The sequence below is a fragment of the Cottoperca gobio genome, chromosome 21 (assembly GCF_900634415.1).
Source record: "Cottoperca gobio chromosome 21, fCotGob3.1, whole genome shotgun sequence".
Classification (NCBI taxonomy): Eukaryota; Metazoa; Chordata; class Actinopteri; order Perciformes; family Bovichtidae; genus Cottoperca; species Cottoperca gobio.
In genome coordinates, this window is record NC_041375.1 from 23,163,153 (window position 1) to 23,183,354 (window position 20,202).

Consider the following 20,202-nt stretch of genomic DNA (forward strand, 5'->3'; position numbering starts at 1 on the left):
TGTGTTACTTTGGTGAGAGGTTTCACTTTCAAAATAACACTATATTTGGGTACAGCTAAATTAGTAACTATCGAGTGAGGGGTATCCATGTTTAGGAAAGTAAAGCTTGCGTTGTATCTAAAAGATCCAGTCCTACCTGGACTCTGAATATTTAATGTACACTTAATGCATCTTTATAAACCCTTTACTGGCACAGTAAGGTTAATATAAGGTGTGAACTATACGTAATACAAGTGAGACACTTTAACACATTTACCAGAAGGACCTCTGTGGTCTAATCTTCTCCTTTCTGGGTGTGATAAAGTGTTTCCCCCGGTTCACACCCCGCAGCAGGCTGCTCTGCACAGTTTCAGTCACGGGGTGAGGGAGGGGGTGAATCTGCAGGACTCTGCTCACCACGCCTCGGTACGGTGAGTTCGTCAGCCATATTGACTGTCTGTACCTCTTCTCCGGTCGTGGGAGCCCTGGCGGAGGAGTCTCCACCGCTGAAGTATCGCAGTACACTGTCGGTACGCGTCCGGTAAACAGCGCAGAGGACGGGAAGGTGAACCGCTCTATTTTTACTCGCTGAGGATATATAAAGTACTGGTGCCAGCTGGAGGGGGTGACAGTTGGACACATCCTCAGCGCAGCCAGGCGTTAGAGGTGAGTTGGATCGCCTTCATCTCTGCCTTCCTTCCTTTAAGCCGTTCAGACGAGGCGGATTTATTTTCTTCTCCGGGCTGGGGAGCGGCTGAGGTGTTTTTACGCAGGTCAGTTAACAAGCCGTGGTGCTTATAACTTATTATTTTTTACAGCAGAGACCTATCAGAGGGGCTGGTTTAAGAAGGCTGGGTCCGACGTGCATTTTCTTTTTTTGTTGCTTCATCTTTTCTGACCGGCTTCTTGCACGTTTTCGGACGGGAGGACGGGTGAGTGAAGTGGAGCCACTTTGCGCTGCTGCGTTGTCAGTTAAATGTTATGCAACAGAAAAGAGCTTACATTCACAGTCAGGGTAATTAGATGCTTGTCCCTTTTTCCCCCCCCCAGAATGATCCATTCACTTGTTCACAGACCATATTGGGTGTCAGCATCCAGATTCAGACGAACTGTTTACATTTCTACACCCATGTTGGTGTTTAGCGACGCGTCGGAGAGCTGGGCTCATTATTACCCCACTGACACCTAGAGGAGCATGCTCGAGCCCAGCTGTGGTGTTGGAGTTCAGTGCTTTACTTCTGTTTTTCTAGTTGGAGGGCTCTGATGTTCTTTTGTGAAGCTCACAGCGAAAACAATGTTTATTGCGCCGTTTGCAACTTTTGCAATGAGTCCTGCTGACGACGCGCTTTTCTCTCTGCAACTCTGCTGCAAACAGCTGCGAAAACATCATAAGCATGTTGTCACATTAAAGCTTTTTTTTTTCCTGTCTCTTGCTGTGAATATTTGTGGACTCGCTTCTCGTGGTCTGAAATTCTTGCGGTCGATTCAAATTCCACTATTTATTTTTATTTTTTAGCGTCTGCATCCAAACAGTTACTGTAACTGGGCAACACAACAACCAGCTCGCTTTCATCACGCAGTCTGACGTTAAGGTTTGTGAGTTGACCCTCCGCCCTGGAAACCACGCAGAATTACACCGCGTGTAACACGGACTAGTTTAGCTTTTGCACGTAAACAGCGGCCCTGAATACAGACACATTAGCGCGCCCACACATGATGCTCGCGGTCCATCTGGCACAAGCAGATGCTCCGTCGGCGTCCAGGGACGTTACGAGTGTCTGATTGGCCTCATTACAATAAGGGGAGCGCGTTTATTGGCTATTACTCCTGTCGCTCAAGTCCTCCTGTTGCTCTTGACTCCGCCTCCTCTGAGGACCAAATTACAACTCATTTGAGAGAGAGGCTCGTGCATCATGACATGAGATACCTTTGACTGCTGGTTTTAGATTTCTCTCCGCACTGCACATTTGTGTAACCTGTTGAATCTCATGCTTCCAGATCAGAGTCGGAGAATGTTGTTACTGTGGTTTTGCACATTCAATCGGATTTAGTGAAACATATGTTGTTTGTCTTGTTGTTGTTGTTGTTGTTGTTGTTGTTGTTTTGCAGCCTTAGTGCAGGTTTAAATGCATCTACCAAAGTTGTTTTCTAATTCTTCACATCCATTTAGAATGAACCATTTTATGTTTGTACTGCTCATTATTATCAACTTTCCATTTTTGAAGAGAGAGTCTGCAGAGACACACGTAACGTTGACCTTTGACCGTCCACAAAGTCACATCTACAGCAGTGTTGGTATTCTACGGCACAAACTGAATAAGTTAATAAAATATACTTCATGCAGAGACAGACTGGGATTATTTTGCACAAACGGACACGTTAATCGATGAAGCAAATCTCAAAATTGTCCTCAGATTCACCGTGTGAAGCCGGCTGAAGCTTTGCTGATTTCTCTCTTCACACACCAGCTGCTGCTGGGCGTCTGTGTGAAACTAGTAACTGTTTGTTGTGATACTGAACAGTAGGAGATTTGTCTCATTGATATTTTCGGGATATTCTTAAAATTGGTTTTTATTGTTTTGTAGTTTTGGTCCCTCAACACGTCCAGTTAATCCCAAAAGAAAAGAAAAGGATGAAAGAAAAGTGAGAAGCTTCAGTTTCACAACTCACATCACAGCCAGGTTCTCTGACAGACACTATCTAGTTTCTCTTTCCGTCCCTCACCTTTAGCGTCTCACTATCGAGTCATCTTCTGTTTGATTTCTTTCACTTTCTGTTTCGTTATTTCTCTGAAACGTGACACAATGTTCCAGGTAAAGTCACTGGATATATAAGGAAGGACAGCGTGAAGAATGTGTTTTATTTTGAGCCCTGACCTTCATGTTTAGATCTTCATATGCAGAGTGAAGCCTGCTGGTCTCAGATTGAACCTTCACAACAGGGAAGGTTCAGGTCAACACCAGACCTTCAGTGAAACATTGAATATCAAACTGCTAAATCGCTTCGAGTCGACCTGGATGAGTTTCAACAGACGGCAGCGGTGATGCCTTTCATCTCAAGTTTCCATTCAGTTTAACAGCTGTTAAAACTCTTTGCTTTTTGTTTTTGGACTCATAAAAAGATCATTAAACAAGAGGAGAGAGAGCATCGTTTGTCACACACTGCTGCAGCTGACAGTCAAGATCCAGATATGATATGTTCTTCATATCAAACTAATTCCTTCTGCATGTTTGACTTGTTTGGAAGAGATACTTAAGAAAGACGTCACCTCTTGCAGCATACGTCTTTTCAGTGGCACCACAGCAGCATTAATGTCATTTAAAGTGGCAGCATTATGTTGCTGTGTGTTTGTGTGTTTGTGTGTTTGTGTGTTTGTGGTCTCACCCTGAATAGACCATTTGTGCAGTTTGACAAACACTCTGCTGTTGTACAAGCAAAGCAGTTGGTGTTGTTTCCTGCTGTTATAACAGCTGTTGTTTGTGTGTGTGTGCATGTGTGTGTGTGTGTGTGTGTGTGTGTGCGTGTGTGTGTGTCGTCTCTGGCACTTACAGAAGGACATGTTGCTTCTGCAGACACATGTAATGACAGACACAACCCACATGGGGAAATGAACAGCTTCATTGTTGTCTTTAGAATATCTTTGTGCAGATATTTGGAGCCTACAAGGAATGAAAAACCTCACAAGAACACACACACACACACACACACACACACACACACACACACACACACACACACACACACACACACACACATGCACACCGCATCAGGAGCTAAACCTCAACCCGTCAAACAAAACGATAGTTAAGCAGCTACTTAGTCCTTTAAGTTACGTCACTCTGAAATCATTCAGGCAATTAAATCAATGAAGGTTTAAAGATTTCATTCCAAGTTAAGAAGCAAATCAATTATTTGTGCGACGATTAGAAATGACTTGCAGAGAAAGAAGTGAGCCTGGTGCCAGCAGAAACAATCGGTCACAGTTGGAGTTGAGCATAAAGAACTTGTTCATAGGGATTCATTAAGAAACATGCTTTTCAATTCTTCTTATCACTGATAGAAATTAACTAAATTATATTTCCTTCTGTCCAGCCTGACAAAGTGTTTCTTGGAGAAGAGTGTAAGAACATTGTCTCCAGTGTCCCCGGACTAAAGTTAGCATGTCCAACTCAAACAAACATAAACAAACAGCTATTATTGGACTTGTACTTGGCAGGATGGAATTGTTCTTTATTGTTTTGACACATTCTGTGGTTTGTGCTTTTAATATAATTGTGTTGATTTTCCTGTTTGGTGCCTTAAGTCAGTAAAAAAGAAAAGTATCACATCAACTCTGAGTGACACTCAACCCCACTAGCAGTACGTCTGTAAAGCAGGCGTACAGGACACTCTATAAAAGTGTGTGTAAAATGCAAAAGTGTGTGTGACGTTGATTTGGACACACTTAGAGAGGGAGAGAGGAAATAGTGCAAAGAGAGCAGCGTTCCTTCTGCATGAATGGTGACCTGGAAGCTGTATCTGCCTGGGAGCGACCCTCTGGTTTCCCTGAATGAAGACACACACACACACACACACACACACACACACACACACACACACATACACACACACACACACGCACACACACACACACGTTCACCCTGAAGGCTTATAGATCCAGGTTTACGAGGTAGTGGGCTGCTAAACAGAGCAGACCTGTGTTCTTTTGGAGAGCGCCGGATGCTTTCAGCTACAGCACACACTAAAGGTCACCCTTAGGTGTGTGTGTGTGTGTGTGTGTGTGTGTGTGTGTGTGTGTGTGTGTGTGTGTGTGTGTGTGTGTTTGTGTGTGTGTAAGCCAGGGGGTCGTGTGTTTCCATAAAGCCTGGAGCATTTAAATCTATTGCATTTTGTAGATACTAATTACTTTCACCTTGCTGAATGGAAAACAAAGCTGATGTTATCTCTGTTAGACCTGAAGAACGAACACAGAAACACACGCAGAGAGTTTGTAAGAGTAACGCTGGAAGAGAATATATCTATTTTGCTCTGAATATTATAAAACTTCAGCATGGTTTAATAAAGCTCTGCACAATCTATTCTTTTCCAAGCGAGAGCCATGACCTCTAACTTTCAACATTCAGCGACAGCTTTAGGTCTGTTAGTTATTTTAGTATTCAGTGTCTATACGTATCTCCTGGCTGCAGGTATATAGGTCAAGGCAGGCTTTGAATTCTTATGTGTCTCTCCCCTTGCTGCCTCTCTCTCCCTTTTCTCCCATCGGTGCACCATTCTTCTCCTCCCTCTCACCGTTAATAAGGTGTGTTATAGAGACGTAGTGCCAGAGAAAGGAGATTTAGAGACGAAGGGAAATTGCACAGCGAGACCCAGCTGATAAACTCTCCACATGCTGCATATTGTGCAGCTTTATTAAGTCGACCTGCTTTTAGATTTAAGACTTCCAGCCAAGAGACCTGCACTGACAAAGGTTTGTGACTCTTGTGTGGCTGATATTAAAACAGGTACCAACACATTTAGGATGCGTGTGGTGCTTTTATCTGTCCAGGCTGCAAGGAAACATTGGACTTAGAGTCTTTAGATTATAAAAAACAGATTTTATCACCGAGATGAGTTGAGATGAGATCAAAATGAAGGCTGAGTTTAAAGATGGGTGTTGTCCCAGCCTGGGCGCCGGAGGTAGGAGGGCAGGAAGTGGGGAAGGGGCCATCGGCTTGATTTGAAGATGGTCTTTAGTCTGCAAATGCATGTCAAAGATATGCTCTGCCCAGTGGGAGGGGGGAAAGAGAATGCACTTAGCCTGGCTAACTACTAAAGGTAAGTTCTGTGCATAAAGCGAACATACAGTCTGCAGTCTGGTTCAGCACGGCCCGGTTTGACTGTTTTGTGCAGACCGTGCTCACTATTTCTACTGTCACTGCTGCCACTGTCTCCGTCGGTATCATCTCATAATATTTAGTGAAATAGAAACATTAGTTTCACATTTCAGGATAATAATTAGAACATAATTCTGCTTTCTTTCACCCTGTTCATGAGTTGTTTGCTATTCCTAGTGTAAATGTGTTATAGAAGGCAGTTAAATTACCGTTCTGGGCTAGTTGAGCGGCATGTGTGTCTCGAGAATGAGGTCGGTCTGATTGCCAGAGCTCACTTTGAACAAAGACTTATTCCAGGCCTGATGCACCTCCAGGATTTGACCTCAAAACCCGTCACCCTCCCCCTGATGGGAGGATGGAAGGTCTGCCTGAACGGAGCATTGATCTGCAGGACATGCCCCCCCCCAGCTGTGTGGCACATCAAAGTGAATGATCTGAACACTAATGTGAAAGAGAGAGTTAGGGCTGAATTACTTTTTAATTAACTTTTTTCAAAGTATTTCATAATGCTCTCTGATTTTCCTTCAGAATATTCAATGCATTTCAGATATGCAGAAATCCCTTTTGTCAGTCAGGAATATGATTCTAAAGGAAATGGAAACATGAAGCACAGTTACAGAGGCCTTAAGAAAACTGTGACCTACATCGACTCGTATGAGCTGCAGCTCCGTGGTTATAAAGACAGAGGTCCAACACACACACATGGTAATAATATTAATGCTACGAGTCACTTTTTGTCGCCGAAATGTCTGTAGCACTTTGTGCTCTATTCAGTGTTTGTATTAGTTTGATCATCATCAGTGAAAAGACAGATTCATGCCTCGCTGCCTCTCGGGGAATGTTAAGCTTTATACAAAACACACACAGTTAGGAGAGTCCTCCTCTAGTATTTGTACGAATAAAAAAGACATAATAACTCATCAAAGATGCAACAAAACAAAGAATATCTGTAGACACAAAACACACAGTAGTAAGAGAACAGAAACAAAAAACAAACCTAGAATAAAAATCCTCATATTTATTTATTTAATAAATATTAGATTCATTTTTACAAGTTATTTAGTAGAAAGCATTTTTATAGAGTCCATAAAACAGTCCGACTTCTATCAGCCACTCTGATGAACACACTGAACATGTCAAGAAATACTGGTTTTTATTGTTCATGACCTACAACTCACCAACAAACTAATGATATATTAATGTGTGCCAGTTTACAAATCGTCTTCTACACCAAACCACATCAGCTTTGCTTCAGCATTTTGCATATCGTGCAGGACAAACCTTTCTAATACCCGGTACATGACCAAGCAATTAAGTTTCAACATCTTCCTGTGTTACCAGTTTGTTTCTCAGTCTGAGCTTCGGATCGAGTCTTCTTAGATTCTCTGTTCTGACACTTGTGAAACGTTTATTTCTGTCCTGACACATCACCAGGATCCGACACCTGTGGGACACCTACCGACCTCTCTCTATTCCAGAGTCTTGTCACTTAGCTGACGAGCAGTTCTGGATGAAGCCACACTGTCCAGATACTAACAGTAGGGAGGTCAAGGGTCACCGGAGATATTGTGTCGCTAAGAGAAATTAAACAATTTGAGTCAATTAAAGAAATAAGTTAAGTTGTTAACTTTCTCCTGCTCAACTTCCAGCTGTGGCATCTCATCCACACTTTCATGGCCAGTTGTCTGTTTGTTCTTCTGGCTCTGACACACAGACACAACTTCTTAATGCTCTTATTCCCACATAAGAAGCTCTGATCGGCTCATTTGTTTCCCCAAGTGGTGAAACAGCTGAAAGATGATCAATTATTAGTTTGAGTAATAATTTGTCAGCTCTTTCTAGATTCTTTCATGGGAGGATTTCTGTTTTTATAATACAGAAGGGTTCTTTGACAGCTTGAAGAGTAAACTGAGTCTGATGTTTATGTTCTGTGTTTGTTGACATTGATGCATGTCTTTTTGTTGTTGTGGTATCTCAGGCGCTGGTGCCCTGGAGAGAGGCAGAAAGACGGAGGACGACTTCTTTCTGTTTTCTCATCAACAGGGGACGGGCAGAGAGGGGAGAAAGATGCCCAAACCGGTGAGTACCTCACATGATGTGTGCTTGATTTACAGCACCACCCCTGTGTCCCTCTACTGCTGCCTTCCTCAGTGTCATGTTGCAGACTTTCAGGGAGTTGTTGTCAAACCTTTACAGTTATTCCATTTTCAGTCATTCACAAATCCCTGGTTTTTAGGGAGTTGGCGACATCTGTAGCTCCTTTAAGATAAGATGTGTGATCATTTGTGATACTCTTAAAGCTAAAATTTCATCTTTGAAATGCCATATCAGAGCAGATCCTGAGCTAAACATTTTACAATCACTCTTTCCTGCTTGCAGCTGAGATCCTCAGTGTACTTCAGACAGGTTTCAGGCGCTGATAAGAAATAGGTGGGAACAGATATAAATCCACCATTGTTCATTATTCAAGTGCAGCATGAAGCTGTTGTTTTTTTGGTGCCATTCATACCTGTTATATCTGTTTATTAAGTGAGCCGTGTGCCCAGAGTGTTGGGAAAACACACACTCACACACTCACACACAGCAGTCTTTATACAACTGTCCTGTCTATTGAGAAGAACAAACACAAAGAGAGCTTTCTCTGCTCTATTTTTGGTCTGAAGGACAGTGGGAGCTTTCATGTTGCTCTCACACAAACACACACAAGCTGAGTTTGCAGTGCAGCTTAAATAACAGGATTATAGTCTGAGGATCGTGAAGTCATTTATTATATTTTAACCTGGGAAGCAGGAACATAAACTCTAAGGATCTTCACAGTGAAAGAGCGATTTGAAACTGAAGCCGGTATATAGTTGTGTCTTTTTTAACATATGAAGATATAACTATTTAAGTCACTTTCTTCCACTGTGGAAGGTAAAATCGTAGCATTAAGAATGCAACTATTACAACTAGTTTTAAATTACTAAATACATTTTGATTAATATCTGTGTCAGGAGATAGACAAAGTCAGCCGTTATGTTATTTAATCAACTCATCGCCTGACTGTAAACCTAATACTCACATCAACTAAAAATAGATGGAGGTCAGTGAAAACTACAGCAAAGATAGGTGGCTTGTAGTTGCAGGATGCTTACAATCCTGCCGCCTGTACACGCTGGCTGCTCACACAGTTATCTACCGAGCCCCTGCTCCATCAATCTCAGTAATGGAGAATTAGGCCAGGCCCAATTCCTGGAAAGAGACCAGGGACATGTGATGGAAAAAAGGAGTGAGAGGATGAGAAGGCTTTTAAAGGTTGTGTGTCGCAGGTCAGTATTAACCATAAAGGAGTATGAAATCAACAGAAGTTAAACATGAACATCATTTAAACTGGTGTTTTCACTAGGGCTGCACGATATGAGGAAAATATGCAATAACGGTATTACTTATAAATAAACATTACATCGTACTCAGTTCTGCTTTTCTTCTGCTTTCAGTGTAAAGATAAAAAAACAACATATTGCTTGTTGAATAAAAGAAAAGAAGATACTATTATTTCCGACATTCTTATATTGAACAAACTGAACACATAATGCAACAATAAAAAAAAAAAAGAACGATAGTTACATCACTTTTTCAACTAGCTCAAAATAAATCTCTAATTGCAATTTAGTCCCTGATTGAATCAGAGAGGAAGAGTTGGAGAAACGACGCGGAGCGAGATAAGAGACCTAACAGCAAAAGAGAAAGTTGGAACAAACGAGCTTGGCTCAGATTATTGAAACGCACCGACCGCAGGGAAGAAAAAGGGCACACAAAGGGATAAAAGAGGATTTGGGAGACGACTGAGTGACAGGCACTTTGTTCATATCCAGTCCAGAAAAACGACACCCAAGCCGCCCTCGAGGGGAACTCTCACTCCGGTTACATTAGGCTATGCTTTGACATTAAGCCCAGCAGTTGGACAGTAAACACATCATCTGTGCATTCTCCGCTTGTTTATGCCATTAAATGTCCCATTGGATTAAAAGATGAATCTGAGAGGACCCTGCAGGCTAACAATAAGTGAACAAGCGAGCTAGCTCGGCTCTATTAGCGCATAGCTAATGGAGAAGGACAAAACAACAAAAATATATAGAGATCGAGGATTTTGCACGTGAAGCAAGTAAACCACCCACAAGGGCTTTAAAAAGTCTCTGCTCTGTTGAGCCACTTAGAAACAGTCTGTTTCTCCCGAGAGGCCGAGACGGGCGCTAAGCTAGTTAGCCTCAGGCATGCCATTAAAAAGTGAAACCTAACCCTCCTCAAGGCTGTGTTTTAATGGGGTTTTTGTGTGTACATGCACCCCTAACACAACATGGGTGTCCCCTGGGAGTCAGGTCTTTAATGCTGTTCAAGAGGAGGGGGCTCTGTGTCAGCAGGCTGACCAGAGAGTGAATGTTGGACGAACAAGAGGGGATTTCATCAGATTAGAAGAGGAAATGCAATGAAACAATCTTTACGTCGTGCTATTCAGGTGTTGTTATTAATTAGTGGTGTGCACAAAGGGATTTGGTTTTGCTCTATTGGTTGAATCCTAACTTTAAGAGAGCGGACTCTCACCTTCTCCATCTTCGGAAAGAGCTCGAGTGCTTTGATTTCGTTGGATCTTGGGAGAGTCTCATTCAAACTATAATCTCAGAGTCTTTTTGATGTATCAGTTGGTTTGTTTAATCTTCAGAGAGTCCGGTGAAGGATCATAAAACAAGTCTCCCGTGGAATCACATGACCCTTTTATCTTCTGCTTTTCCTGCACTTTTACTCAACAGTAGAAAGAAACCTTGTTCTCTACAGAGGGGTCAAAGGTCAGAGTGAGGTACAAAGCTACACCTTTGAAACTGGTATAGATTATTTATCAGGGCTTCATAGAAAGAAGCAAGACAAACAAAAAAAGAGGAGAAGGGCACACGCTGAAGGTCAGTCTCTCCTCGCAGGCATTCACAGTTTTCCGAGCTTGATGGAGAAGTTCCAACCTTACTTTCTCACCTTCACACACCCTCACACACCTGGCATGTCACTGCATGAAGGGGGTGTGTGAGTTGGACTGTTGGATTCAGAAAGTGAAAGAGATTGTCGGATGCAGTTTCTCTCCAATATTCATGTCGGACAGAATGTGGGGGATGCTTCAGGTCCCATTTAATGATGGTAATGTAGCTGCCTTCATCCAGCCGTTTAAGTGACGGCATTTAGACAAAGTGATGTAATGTGACGTTTACATTACTGCTGTTTATCCTGTACACACAACATCTATTGCACGTCTGTCTGTCCTGGAGAGGGATTCCTCCTCAGTCTCTCCCTGAGGTTTCTTCCATGTTCCCCCTTTAATTGTTGGTTTCTTTTAGAAAGTTTTTTCTTGTGTGGTGCGAGGGTCTAAGGACAGAGGGTCTGAGGACAGAGGGTCTGAGGACAGAGCATCTAAGGACAGAGGGTCTGAGGACAGAGGGTCTGAGGACAGAGGGTCTAAGGACAGAGGGTCTAAGGACAGAGGGTCTGAGGACAGAGGGTGTAAGGACAGAGGGTCTAAGGACAGAGAGTCTGAGGACAGAGGGTCTGAGGACAGAGGGTCTAAGGACAGAGGGTCTGAGGACAGAGGGTCTAAGGACAGAGGGTCTGAGGACAGAGGGTCTGAGGACAGAGGGTCTAAGAACAGAGGGTCTGAGGACAGAGCATCTAAGGACAGAGGGTGTAAGGACAGAGGGTCTAAGGACAGAGGATCTGAGGACAGAGGGTCTAAAGACAGAGGGTGTAAGAACAGAGGGTCTAAGGACAGAGGGTCTAAGGACAGAGGGTATGAGGACAGAGAGCCTAAGGACAGAGGGTCTAAGGACAGAGGGTCTAAGGACAGAGGGTCTAAGAACAGAGGGTCTAAGGACAGAGGGTCTAAGGACAGAGGGTCTGAGGACAGAGGGTCTAAGGACAGAAGGTCTGAGGACAAAGGGTCTAAGGACAGAGGGTCTAAGGACAGAGGGTCTAAGGACAGAGGGTCTAAGGACAGAGGGTCTAAAGACAGAGGGTCTAAGGACAGAGGGTCTGAGGACAGAGGGTCTAAGGACAGAGGGTCTGAGGACAGAGGGTCTAAGGACAGAGGGTCTAAAGACAGAGGGTCTAAGGACAGAGGGTCTAAGGACAGAGGGTATGAGGACAGAGAGCCTAAGGACAGAGGGTCTAAGGACAGAGGGTCTAAGAACAGAGGGTCTAAGGACAGAGGGTCTAAGGACAGAAGGTCTGAGGACAGAGGGTCTAAGGACAGAGGGTCTAAGGACAGTGGGTCTAAGGACAGAGGGTCTAAGGACAGAGGGTCTAAAGACAGAGGGTCTGAGGACAGAGGGTCTAAGGACAGAGGGTCTAAAGACAGAGGGTCTAAGGACAGAGGGTCTAAGGACAGAGGGTCTGAGGACAGAGGGTCTAAGGACAGAGGGTTTAAGGACAGAGGGTCTGAGGACGGAGGGTCTAAGGACAGAGGGTCTAAAGACAGAGGGTCTAAGGACAGAGGGTCTAAAGACAGAGGGTCTAAGGACAGAGGGTCTAAAGACAGAGGGTCTAAGGACAGAGGGTCTGAGGACGGAGGGTCTAAGGACAGAGGGTCTAAAGACAGAGGGTCTAAGGACAGAGAGCCTAAGGACAGAGGGTCTAAGGACAGAGGGTCTGAGAACAGAGGGTCTGAGGACAGAGGGTCTAAGGACAGAAGGTCTAAGAACAGAGGGTCTAAGGACAGAGGGTCTAAAGACAGAGAGTCTAAGGACAGAGGGTCTAAGGACAGAGGGTCTGAGGACTGAGGGTGTAAGGACAGAGGGTCTAAGGACAGAGGGTCTGAGGACAGAGCATCTAAGGACAGAGGGTGTAAGGACAGAGGGTCTAAGGACAGAGGGTCTGAGGACAGAGGGTCTAAGGACAGAGGGTCTGAGGACAGAGGGTCTGAGGACAGAGGGTGTCGTAACCTGTACAGTCTGTAAACACTGAGACAAATGTGTCATTTGTGATATTGGGCTATATAAATACATTTGATTTGATTTGATTAAGATGGTCTCTTTCACAGTGTTTCCTACTTTATTATACTGATTTTGTGCAGAGATGATTGAGATGGTGCATTTTGTTCTTAGAGGACGATACACAACATGCATTTAATGTCTCTCTATGTTTTCCTTTGTGCTGCTGAAGCCTTCACGTTAATCTGACGGCTTCAGTTCAGACGGAAATGTTTCTGCATCTGACCTCATAAGGTTGCCGTCGTGACTTTTACGATAAAGTGACAAGGGTGCTTGTTCAGACATGAGACCATTGAATTAAAGTGCATGTCTGAAAGGGGCTTTAGTTGGAAGCAGACTGACCCCTTTGCAGTTGCAAATATTGCTTGTGAGATGTGAAAGAAGGACAAAGAAAAGCACAAAGGAAAATGAAAAGAAGAGCAAACATGGAGACCAGACAGAAAAGAAAATCTCATCCAACAAACCCAGCGGGGGTTGAATGCTTTACAAGATCTATTGATTTCCCATATGTTATGGTCAGTGCATGCGTTTCCCTGACGGCATTGTGTGTGTGTGTGTGTGTGTGTGTGTGTGTGTGTGTGTGTGTGTGTGTCTGTGTGTGTGTGCATGTGTTAATACATATCTATTTGATCAATGTATCTGCCTGAGGGAAAAGCATGTTGCACTTAGAGTTTGTGAATAAGCGTGCATCAGGCTGTTAATCCAGGGTGTGAGATGTGGTGGGACGTCGTACATTATTGATTTATTGCTGCGTTTTGCACATGTTGCCCTTCCTGGTGATTAGGGGGGGGGGGGGAGCTAACCTGCGCTGTAGGCTTTAAATATTTCATTAATATAATGAGAATTATCCAAGTCACTAATTCTAATTAGAGGGAGGGTGTGAAGTTCCCCCCTCCTCCCACCTCCTCTCCAGAACCTCCACTACGTTCAGTCACTGCTTTATTGGAATGCATTGAAAAAGATGTTTGCACATTAACTTCTAAAGCTGCACTCAGTATGATTTATAGAGTAGGGATTTACAGAAATACACTCTGTGATCAAAAGTATGTGGACGGCCCCGAACATGTGTCTGTAAATCTAAACGCTACAGCGTGCAATGACATTGTAAACCTAAACATGCCAGAGCTCCTGTGCAGAACTGTGATGATGTGTTCTCAATCACATATTGGGGAAATATTTGAGTGTTTCTCTTTGTGTTATATTTTGTTTTTGCACTGTGGGTTGAGGAAACTAACACTTTGAGAATGTTACCTTCCACTGTTTCTTCTTGCTACTTTAGAGACAAAACAATTAATCAATTATTATTATTTTATTTTTAAACAGATAAATCAATAATGGAAATAATTGGTGGCACCACTACGAGTAATAGAAATCAAAAATTCAAGACAAAAACGTCTTTAATACTGCTACTTTATAACACTTTAAACTCATGTAAATGCTTTTATTAAAGCAGCTATCTCTTAACTATAAGCTTTTTCAACTTTTACTATTTTTATTCTGCTATTTAATACTATTTGTAATGCTATTTTTAATGCTATTTTTAATGCTATTTTTAATGTTATTTACTATTTTAATTCTGCTATTTAATGCTATTTGTAATGCTATTTTTAATGCTATTTTTAATGCTATTTACTATTTTAATTCTGCTATTTAATGCTATTTGTAATGCTATTGTTAATGCTATTTTTAATGCTATTTAATATTTTTATTCTGCTATTTAATAGAATTTGTAATGCTATTGTTAATGCTATTTTTAATGCTATTTACTATTTTAATTCTGCTATTTAATAGAATTTGTAATGCTATTGTTAATGCTATTTTTAATGCTATTTAATATTTTTATTCTGCTATTTAATACTATTTCTTAATGCTATTTACTATTTTTAATACTATTTTTAATGCTATTTTACATTTACATCAACACTTATTGTACTGTATCATTTAGTACTCATTTTTATGTTTTTGCTGTGAAGAACTTAGGGCTGCAATTCTTGTATGAAAGGTGCTATACAAATAAAGCTTATTATTATTATTATTATTATTATTATTATTATTATTATTATTATTATTATTATTATTATTATTATTATTATTATTATAAGTACAGGAAACATTAATATTAAGTCCCGGCTGCTCATCATTCTTCCTGGAGATGGGTTTTCTCTTCACAGCTGAAGGCAAAGCTGTGTCTGCCTCCTCCTACTCCAAATCAGCCCACTCATCCCCGTTTGTCATTTCTATACCTGAGTTATGAGTTATGAGGGAAAGAAGAGTGATGGAGAGGGGAAATAATATCCTGAAGAGGAAGAATGTGAGTGGAAAAGAGGAGAGGTGAAGAGAGAGTAGTGGAGGTGAAGAGAGAAGAGTACATGTTAAGTAGACGAGTGGGACGAGTGGACGACGATGGGATACAGAGAATAGAAAAGATGAAGAAGGCAGCATGACCCTGGTTGCCTTTAAAGCCTCTATTAATCAGCTTAGCTACCAACAGCTTTTAATTATGGCTGTCTGAGTCTCTCACACACACACACACACACACACACACACACACACACAGTCAACAGGTGGGCTGTGTTGCCTGGGCGGCCTCTGCCTGTACACACTAGTCTTCTCTTTAGCTGTCATGGAGAACGCTGGTAAACACAGCCGGCTAAACGGAGACGGATATACACTCCGTTTATTTATTCATAAAAATCACAAGTGACACAGCTAAAAAAATGTACTTTAATTATAACAACTACAGTCCTACTAAATCTCACGTCTCTTAATGAATTAATAATATTCTGCAACATGTTACGTTTATTTGAATTGTTCTTCCTTTTGGATGATTCATTTTATTTTTACTGTAATATATATATATATATATATATATACAGTATATCTCAAAAGTGAGTACACCCTTTAGATTTTTGCAAATATTCTGTTATATCCTTTCAGGGGATAACATTATCCTACTGAAACTTTGATATAACTTAAAGTAGTCAGTGTGCTGCTTGAATAACAGTATAGATTTATTGTCCTTTGAAAATTACTCAGTACACAGCTGTTAATGTCTAAACAGCTGGCAACAAAAGTGAGTACACCCCATAGTGAACATGTCCTAATTGTGCCCAATGATGTTGTTTTCCCGCCCTGGTGTCATGTGACTCGTTAGTGTTACAAGGATTCAGGTGTAAATGATAAGCAGGGCTGTTAAATTTGGTGTTTTGGGCACAATTCTCTCTGAATGCTGGACAACATGGCACCTCATGGCAAGGAACTCTCTGAGCGGCTGAAAAAAAGGATTATTGCGCTTCACAAAGATGGCCTTGGCTATAAGAAGATTGCCAACACCATGAAAATGAGTTGCAGCACAGTGGCTAAGATCATACAGCGGTTTTCCAGGACAGGTTCCACTCGGAACAGGCCTCGCCAGGGTCGACCAAAGAAGTTGAGTCCACGTGCTCAGCGTCATATCCAGAGGTTGGTTTCCAAAAATAGACGTGCGAGTGCTTCCAGCATTGCTGCAGAGGTTGCAGAAGTGGGATGTCAGCCTGTCAGTGCCCAGACCATACGCCGCACACTGCATCAAATCGGTTTGCATGGCCGTCGCCCCAGACAGAAGCCCCTTCTGAAACCGATGCATAAGAAAGCCCGCAAACAGTTTGCTGAAGACAATGAATCCAAGAACATGAGTTACTGGAACCATGTCCTGTGGTCTGATGAGACCAAAATAAACCTGTTTGGGTCAGATGGTGTCCGGCGTGTGTGGCGGCACCCTGGTGAGGAGTACCAAGACAAATGTGTTTTGCCTACAGTCAAGCATGGTGGTGGCAGCATCATGGTCTGGGGCTGCATGAGTGCTGCCGGCACTGGGGAGCTGCATTTCATTGAGGGACACATGAATTCCAATATATACTGTGACATCCTGCAGCAGAGCATGATCCCCTCTCTTCGGAAACTGGGCCGTAGGGCAGTTTTCCAACATGATAATGACCCTAAACACACCTCCAAGATGACAACGGCCTTGCTGAAGAAGCTGAAGGTTAAGGTGAAGGACTGGCCAAGTATGTCTCCAGACCTAAACCCAATTGAGCACATGTGGGGCATCCTCAAGAGGAAGGTGGAGGAGTGCAAGGTGTCCAACATCCGTGATGTCGTCGTGGAGGAGTGGAAGAAGATTCCAGAAGCAACCTGTGCAGCTCTGGTGAATTCCATGCCCAGGAGGGTTAAAGCAGTGCTAGATAACAATGGTGGTCACACAAAATATTGACACTTTGGGCACAATTTAGACATGTTCACTATGGGGTGTACTCACTTTTGTTGCCAGCTGTTTAGACATTAACAGCTGTGTACTGAGTAATTTTCAAAGGACAATAAATCTATACTGTTATTCAAGCAGCACACTGACTACTTTAAGTTATATCAAAGTTTCAGTAGGATAATGTTATCCCCTGAAAGGATATAACAGAATATTTGCAAAAATCTAAAGGGTGTACTCACTTTTGAGATATACTGTATATATATAATAATTAATATAATTATTACTATCATTATTGATTATGCAAGCTGCACATTAGATCATAGCGTTCTGCCTCGTTCTTCTCTGTTCTTCTTCTTGTTCCTTCTACGTTCATAAAACTTTACCAGAAAAATGTTTGAAATATAAACTCTTATTTCTTCTCTCGATAACAAAGAAAAACATCGACGTCAAGCAGAAGTAACATAACAAACGAAAATATGAATTACTTCCATCTATGTCAGCGAAGCCCGACCAATGCTGCCAATATATTATTAATAGTATAAAGGTTCGATGCTCGTTGTTTTCGCGTCAATACTAAAAAGTGGGATTATTGGTCGGCGTCTAATGAACTTTAAAAGAAAAGAGTTTATCGGCTTTTACATAGTTAACATTGCTTTTTCAAAAACCACCATCAAAACTGGAAGGAATAAGAAATAATACACATGTATGCACGATAATAGACTTTAGACTGGTAGGTTTAGCTACTTTTCATTGACATGTTGTCTGCAATAAGTATATTTATCATTAAAACACCAGTAGAATCTAGTTTTCTTATGTATTGATTTAAAAACTACACATTTGAAGTGATTAAAAGCTTATTTGAGTTCAGACTTCTTCTTAGGAACCTGAGTCAGCATAATATTGCACTTAATAGTTTGCATAATAACAAACCGTGCTCATTGGCTCTTATTCTGCAGGAGGTGCTAATATGTTCTTAACATGTAGCAGTCAGTGTTGTTGTTGGAGGGGATGCATTGTGTGCTGATTTCAACAATGTCATCCACACATTTGCCCGAACTTCCACAGAGTCTAACACACTGACCCTCCCTCTGCACTGGAGGAGACTTGTGCTGTTTCCCCTCTGCAGCTGATTCAGACCATTTGCTGAACTGTGTTTGGTTTAAAACGAAGCAGCAGTTGTTCTGATCCCGCTGTGGAAACATGAAGTTCCAACCTGAACTCGATCAGCTGTTCGCACTATTTACTAGCTTTCTACATTACGCATCATGAGCTCTGCTTTAACATTCATCTTTCCTCGCTGATTGTAAACACACTCTGGATCTGCCCGGCTCCACGCGACCGCTGTGCAGAAGTGGCTGATCTATTTCTGATATATCTTTTGTCTCTGCAGTATTTGTTATTAGTGCAGATGGTAGAAGCACTGATACAAGTAGGACCAGGAGCACAAGTAGCAGCAGCAGTGATCATTACTAAAATCATTACAGATTATCTCCAGTGCATTCCTGTGTGTTTGTGTAATGCAAAGAAATGACACACAAAAGGGTTTAAACAGAGAGGAGTGTGTTCAGCAGAGGCCGCCTGCTGCTTTATCTGCTAATGTTTTGTTGTTATCAGCTAGCAGACATGTTATCTGTGTTGTTCTGCAGACACACACACACACACACACACACACACACACACACACACACACACACACACACACACACACACACACACACACGCTTATTGAAACAGCTCATGTCCAGTTGTCTTCAGGCACGCTTCCCCTCAGACAGAATATGTTGGAGCGTTTTTTCTTTCTGCATTGCACAAAGGAAATTAGTGTTATTCACCTTTTGTGCAGAACTGCAGCGTTTCGTTCCATTTCTTTTTTGCTGAGGCCATCCTTTATAAAAAGCACCTCTTGATTTTAGAAGGTATTTATTACATGCAGTATGTATAATGTATATTTAGGACACTATGAGGATTTTCTGCTTTATACTGTAAGGTGAATATATTTATGTTTTGGACAGTTGGTCGAACAAAACAAGCACTTTGAAGGTGACACATTAGATTCTGGTAAATTGTGATTTGTTTTCTCTATTTTTTGATCCTCTCTGGACTGAAAGATTTATCAATAGCTTAAAAAAACTCAAACAATTGTCAGATTAACAAACGTTGAACTTGTAGCTTTAAGTAATTCAACTGATGTTTCCTCTCTGATAGGCTTGTATCTCACCTGTAGAGGGGTTAATCCTCTCTGGGTCGTCGCTATGGAAACCTAATCAGACAGAACACAGACACACACAGAAAAACACCGTATTGTGTTTGCATGTAAAGCCACCGTATGGCTGCACTCCCATACATGCACACAGATGTTTGTCTCGCTGTGGCAGACACACACACACACACACACACACACACACACACACACACAGACACACATACACACACACACCACCATATGGTTGCGTTCCCATACTATCCACTATTTCAAACACTTACAACCAAATCTTTCCTGTCTCTCATTGGACATTTGATTTTCATAAGTCACACACACACACACACACACACACACACACACACACACACACACACACACACACACACACACACACACACACACACACACACACACACACACACTTTAACAACAAACAGGTTTAATCAGACACCAGCTGTATAAATATTAAGTGATATTTAGTGCACATGGCTCAACTACAGTGATGTCTGTAGTACCACAGTTGCATAGATGTATTTAATAATGTGTGTGTGTGTGTGTGTGTGTGTGTGTGTGTGTGTGTGTGTGTGTGTGTGTGTGTGTGTGTGTGTGTGTGTGTGTGGGTGGACTTAGTGTATATTTTTCATGTCAGTTGAGCTGTCTGTGAGTCTTGTATTTCCTGACTGCTGGTTTCTTATGATTGATGCACTCTGTTCACCTCAGGCATTATCAGCCTATCTGTCTGTGTTTGTCTCTCTCAAACACACACACACACACACACACACACACACACACACACACACACACACACACACACACACACACACACACACACATACACACACAGACAAATGCGTGATTGCATACTTGTCTGCGGTATGTGTGTGTGTGTGTGTGTGTGTG

General features: G+C 42.1%; 1 protein-coding gene across 1 annotated transcript in view; it reads left to right on the forward strand.

The window, feature by feature from the left end:
• Positions 1-403: 403 nt before the first annotated feature.
• The window catches only part of LOC115026170 (radixin), a 32,913-nt gene continuing 13,114 nt past the window's right edge, over positions 404-20,202 (forward strand). Inside the window, exons 1-2 of the mRNA XM_029458845.1 lie at positions 404-752; positions 7,831-7,931. Coding sequence (XP_029314705.1) covers positions 7,920-7,931 — 12 coding nt within the window. The 5' untranslated portion in view covers positions 404-752; positions 7,831-7,919. The remainder of the gene's footprint in view (positions 753-7,830; positions 7,932-20,202) is intronic.